General features: G+C 46.9%; 1 protein-coding gene across 14 annotated transcripts in view; it reads right to left on the reverse strand.

The window, feature by feature from the left end:
- Positions 1-6,000, reverse strand: part of LOC126987786 (cytochrome P450 2L1-like) — a 30,945-nt gene that overhangs the window by 9,419 nt on the left and 15,526 nt on the right. For 3 of the 14 annotated variants that reach the window (XM_050845112.1, XM_050845114.1, XM_050845111.1), the window contains exon 1: positions 1,180-2,374. The exons of 4 other annotated variants lie outside the window; for them this stretch is intronic. Coding sequence is in view for 3 of the 10 variants with exons in the window: in XM_050845121.1 (XP_050701078.1) it covers positions 4,217-4,361; positions 4,819-4,936; positions 5,302-5,482; positions 5,861-5,975 (559 nt within the window). In the remaining 7 variants the exon portion in view is untranslated. Of the gene's footprint in view, positions 1-1,179; positions 2,375-2,884; positions 3,127-4,216; positions 4,362-4,818; positions 4,937-5,301; positions 5,483-5,860; positions 5,976-6,000 lie in introns of those variants that run through there. 7 more of the 14 variants (XR_007741160.1, XR_007741161.1, XR_007741159.1 and 4 more) reach the window with 6 other exon arrangements.

Below are 6,000 nucleotides of genomic sequence, written 5' to 3' on the forward strand. Positions count from 1 at the left end.
ATTACCAAACCTGTCTTGCTCGGTATTTGCCATTGCTCCACGGAGTGTATTACCAAACCTTCTTGCTAGGTACTTGTTATTGCTCCCCGGAGTGTATTACCAAACCTTCTTGCTAGGTACTTGCCATCGCTCCCCGGAGTGTATTACTAAACCTGTCTTGCTTTACTCTTTTGCTCGTGCTTCAACTTTGTCATTCTCCAATGAAGCCAAGCCATTAACCCGGTAGCAGCGACGGGCCAAATTTGTGGCTTTACCGTGTAGCAGCGACGGGCCAAACTTTTGTCATGATAAAGACCTCCCAAAATAGATGATGCATAAACTGATCACAAATGCGTTGATATATATTATGAGATGGTGTGTGTGTTTTTTTTTTTTCATTAATTCGCTTAGAGGGGCCTTTAATTAAGAAACATGATCCCCGCAGCTACCGGGTTAAATGAAAAAAAGTATACAGTCTTATAAACACGTTGATTTTGACAGGTTATGACATCTTCCTATTTCTGCTCGCCCGTGCTGCAACTCACCGTCGATCCGCAAATATCCTGTTGGCTAGTAGGCCCGCTTTCAGTCACTTTGTTTGTTTTGATAGTTACCAATGGCGGCGATCGACGCTATAGTTTTCCACGTGAAACTGGCCTATGGGGTAGTGGCGGCTGCAGAGGAAGCGAGAGTTGTTGAGAGTGTGTGGCAAGGTGCGGGGCTAGGCTAACCCCGCAGCCGCCACTACCCCATCGGCCAGTTTTACGTGGAAATACTATAGCAGCGATAACAGCCATTGGTAACGATCAAAAAAGTAACTGTGAAAGCGGTCCAAGGTCATGGTCGCGAACCTTCCTGTATTAGTTAACGAAGGAAGTTCAGGAGCTTTGCGAGTGCTAAAAACAAACAAAACAAAATAAAAAAGAAAGATAAAAAAGCGAGAAAAACAATACCTGCTAGTTTTTATAATCTTTACATATGATTGATTGTTGATTGTTACAGGTATACAACAAAGGAGAAGGGAGGAAACTGCCACCCCAACCCCCAGGCAGTACATAGTGTGACTGTACAATTGCTGACATATATGTAGGCAGCACCATGAAACTAAATGAGTACGTGTAATGGTAGGGGGCAGGCACAAGGGACTGTATAGAGCACTGCAAACAGGAATGAACAAAATACAGACATCACAACACTGACCCAAGTAGACTGACACACGTTCTCCCTGGGATGCTCGGGGACACACCCACCTACTCGTCTGGCAGCACACACACACACACACACAGCCACACACAAGCACCACCCCTCAAGTCAGCTGGCTGGGGGTTGGAGGCAACTGCCAGCACTCGTTACGCATAGTTACCAAAGATGATTGTACTCAGAACACTGCCGGTTACTGCCCCCAAAGCTATCGCATTCACACAAATAACGGCATTCACTCAAACTTATGATCTAAAACTCGCTTATCAATATCTTCTATAAGAGTGGAAAGCATATCAACGGTAAATAAGCTGATTTGACTGTGGTATCTGGGAATCATTGTTGCACGCTGAACGCTGCACTCCTATGCCCCTCCCAAGGCCGCCGCCCTGCCCTGCCCGACACTGCTGCGTCACCGTGATGTGCCGCCACCTGCGATGTCATAATCCCTGCATGACTACCGGACGTCGTTAGGTTATTCTGGCAAACTGGTCGTGTGCTCCGTCAATGAATGGTCTGCCTGTAATCGAAAAGTAATCGGTTACTAACCTATTACTGGCCCCAAAAGTAATCGAAATAATTGATTACTGAAAAAAACTCTAGTGTCGCCCATTACTACTGAACGGCGTGAACGCCACTGATCGGCCGTTCCACTGCTGCCGAGGTTGTTGTTGTTGTTTGGTAAATTTATTAGGCAATAGCCTCAGACATTATGTACAAGATCAGTTAAATACAATTGTGATCAAGGGCAGATTTTAGCTAAACCAATGGACACACACACACGGTGAGCGGCAAAAGGAAACGTGTCGAGGCGTCTTAGTTTCTAGCGACTGTAACAGTATAACATGAACGTTGTCTGACATGTGAGTTTCCTTTCAAACGCCTTAAAGTGCTCCTGATGCCTGAGCGCAGCCCCTGCAGGCGGTGTGCCAAGTGGCCCGGGTGGTAGTGGTGTCACTGCACGTCAGGCATGTGCCAGATGTGACCGATTCTCATATTTATTTTTTTCTCCTTTTCTTGTGGGCATGTAACTACCATACTTTCACATCTTATTTATGTTACGTCCCATTTGTGAATAATAGGTTTTGCCAAATAAATGCCTCAAAAACACCTTCACCGACACCCCTCCTGAGGACGGATGGGGGGGGGGGGGTAAGGGAGACAGCAGGCAGCGTGCCCGTAGCGTGACGCTCGGCCAGTCGTCACGCCCACAGGCCCGTGATATGATAACCATGCATGCACCACCGTAATAAGAGGCACAAGATGAATTTTTCTTTATTAACATCCACCACACACACACACACACACACACACACACACTAGTTCCATGAGCCTTGGCATCGTGTCCACTGAAGGCGAGATAAGAAGAGAGAAATGCCCAGGTGGATTTTTTTTTTTTTTTTTTTTTTTTTTGCCTATTCGTAGAACTTTCATCGACACAAACGCCCTGCCCACCACTAAGACTAGACAACGCCATTCGGAATTTCATCCCACTTTAAGATTTTATAGAGTATTCACAATAGGCTACGAGAAGAAAATCGTGAAAAATGAAACTAACAGAAATCAAAGACCATGGTTCTTATAATGATTATAGTAATATACTCAGTTATATATAGGCTACTCAGTTCACAGAATCTCCTTCCCACAAGAACAGACTAAGAAAGTGTTCATCGGTGTTACAAAATAAGGCATTAATAGTATTTACCGATATTCACATTATTACTAATCATCCGCTACTGAAGAGGTTGCTGCTCCTCAAAGAGTGCTAGTCCCTGGGCACAATGAGGATCTCCTGGTCTCTGGGCAAGTTGGTGTTGTGCACTGGGCGCGGGGTGAAGTCCACGCTGCGTCCCTCGGGCATGGCGAAGGTGAAATTTTGCAGGAGTGCGGCAGCGAAGATGTACAGCTCCATTCTGGCAAGTGATTCCCCGAGGCAGCTCCTTTTGCCTATGAGAAGAGTAGAAGCTATAGTCTGTTCAGAGTATGAAGTCGGTTCAAGGTGTGGCAGATTCCTGAATTCCCATGAGTGCGGCGCTGCCAGTTCGACCGCCAGTTATCAGATTAGCACCGTCTCCCTACCTACCCACCCACAACCCACCTGTTTATCTCTCTCTCTCCCTCTCTCTCCCTCTCGACTCGGGGGAGGGAGCAATGGGAACAGCTCCAGGGTAACAAAAACAGAAAACAGAAAAGCCTGTTAAGCGTTATTACAGAAATGTAGTACAGAACGAGTGGCAAGAAGGGGGAGAGAGTATCAGGACACCTCTCCTTCCGGAATTGGCCTCTCTTCTGGCCTCTCGTTCTTATTTCTTTTGCTGGAGCAGTGCCTAGAGGATTTTGTTTTTGTTTTGAGCAATTGAGCTGCCTCCCTTTGCTGTAAAACAAGGAGAGGGTCAGCTCCATTTAGGGAGGTGTCTTGATATTCCCTTCTTGAAATAGTTGAAACATACGTGTGACAAGAGACGATTTTTTTTTTTTTTACAGTAAAGGAAAGAGTTCAAGGGCAAAAAAAAGGAAACTAATGAAAAAAAGCCCGCAAATTACTTCAGCCATTCTGATTATGCTTTTATCATTGTACGAGAACCCAGAAGAAATAGGAAATTAAGAAATAAGTACTTTAACCTTTCGTATTTGCCTGTAGTGCTTTACGAAGTACACAATTTTTTTCATTATTCAAGACCGCAACAATTGAGGGAAATAAAAAGAAAAAAACGCAATGGCTCTGCTCATCAACTAGAGTTAGTAGAACAGCTTTAAACAGAAAGGCCAGAGTCATTTGGAGAGGTGTCTTACGTACTCCTCTTTTGAAAGTGTTTAAGTCGTAGGCAGGAGGAAATACAGATACAGGATTTATACTAACTACCCATCACATGTCAACAGAGCGTCATAAGCCTCCTCACCAACACCGAAGGGGAAGAAGGCCTACTTAGGTACTCCTCTTTTGAAAGTGTTTAAGTCGTAGGCAGGAGGAAATGAAGATACAGGATTTATACTAATTACCCAGTACATGTCAACAGAGCGTCATAAGCCTCCTCACCAGCACCGAAGGGGAAGAAGGCCTCCTTGGGAACACTCAGCTTGCCAGCCTCGTTCAAGAACCGCTCAGGGCGAAACTCCTCCGGCTCGTCCCAGTAGTTCGGATCGAAGTGACAGAAGTGGAAGTACCCGACGATTGCAGTTCCCTGAAAGAAGAGTGCGTGTGATTGTCTGTTTAACGAAAAGGCGGCGTATGATAGAGCAAGCCATGAAACTGAAACTACGGTAAATATTCAGTAGTGTAAGAAATAAAGAAAAATAATGATATCCTGCTCTAGTCTGATAGGTAGATAAGTAGAGAGAGAGAGAGAGAGAGAGAGAGAGAGAGAGAGAGAGAGAGAGAGAGAGAGAGAGAGAGAGAGAGAGAGAGAGAGAGAGAGAGAGTTTTGTATTATAAGAAATCCTTACACTACAAAATCATTCTGTAGCCTGTTGGGTTAGGAACATATTTACACATCATGCACTTGTTTTTCATACTATACAAACTCTACCCAGGGCCACTTCCACTCCATTATTCCCTTCTTTTCCCTTCCTCCCAGTTAGTTGAGTCATGGCCGCATCACAAGAGCCCTCACCACATTCCTCGGAGATCGGTTTCCTCACCTTTGGAATGAAGTAGTTGTCGAGGTAGGTGTCGTGCGCCGCGGCATGAGGGACGCCAATCGCCGCCACCAAGGACACGCGCAGCACCTCGTTCAACACGGCGTCCAGGTATGGCAGCCTGCGCCCCGCCACGCAGGAAGGGAAGGGCAGGGAAGGAACGGCAGGTTAGGAGTGAGAGCAGGAGGGCTACACAGAATGGAGTTTATGGACAGTCTTTTGCTGGGTACTGGTGTAGGAGAGTTAGTGGCCTATATCTCGTGAGGAACACGTTTGAAAGGAATGTATGGCGCTCCATGATCGCCGATGTCCCTTCAAAAGGCGTTATTTCCGCCCCCACACATTGTACCGTGAACACACAGCTCACCTTACGCTTGCAACCTTGCCTCCACTGTGAATTCAATCAAGAGGAGCAGCGGGAAGGAGTATAGGCAAACCAGCACGAAGAGAGAGAGAGAGAGAGAGAGAGAGGGGGGGGGGACGTACTGTTGGCGGTGGGCGTGGGAGGGCAGCGTGTCGCGGGGCACCACCCTGTCCAGCCCCTCCTGCACGCGCCGCTGCACCGCGGGCCGGTGGGCCATGTGCAGGATGATCCAGCGCGTCATGTTGGACGTGGTGTCGTAGCCGGCCGCGAACAGGTCAAAAATGGTCTTGATCAGGTCCTGCTCTGCGGAGACAACCCAGAGAACACAGCATATGAATCTTTCTATCTCTTTCTTTTTCTATCTAATTCTATTTCTCTCTCTCTCTCTCTCTCTCTCTCTCTCTCTCTCTCTCTGTCCACCTATCGAGAGAGAGATACGGTTGTCTCGATTTAATCGGGTGATAGGTTTTGAAAGGTTACATGTACATTTAACCTAATAACGAAGAAAAATCATAACATTGAACAAATAGATAAAAAAAAAAAAACTCCACTGGCCTTCTGGAAGAAGTAGCTGTACGCAGAGATATGAGGTGAGACAGGAAACTGAAATAGCTAAACTCGCCTCAGAAACTATGTTTTCTGGTGTGTGTGTGTGTGTGTGTGTGTGTGTGTGTTGCCTACCGTTAAAGACCGAGTTGGGTTCGTCCTTGCGGTTCTCCATCTCCAGCAGGAACTCGTCCAGCACGTCCCTGGGGCTGGCGGGGTCCAGGGAGGCGCGGTGCTCCCTCACGGCCTCCTGCGGGACCAGACACGCGGGGGCC

This window comes from Eriocheir sinensis, chromosome 66 (genome assembly GCF_024679095.1).
Source record: "Eriocheir sinensis breed Jianghai 21 chromosome 66, ASM2467909v1, whole genome shotgun sequence".
NCBI lineage: Eukaryota > Metazoa > Arthropoda > Malacostraca > Decapoda > Varunidae > Eriocheir > Eriocheir sinensis.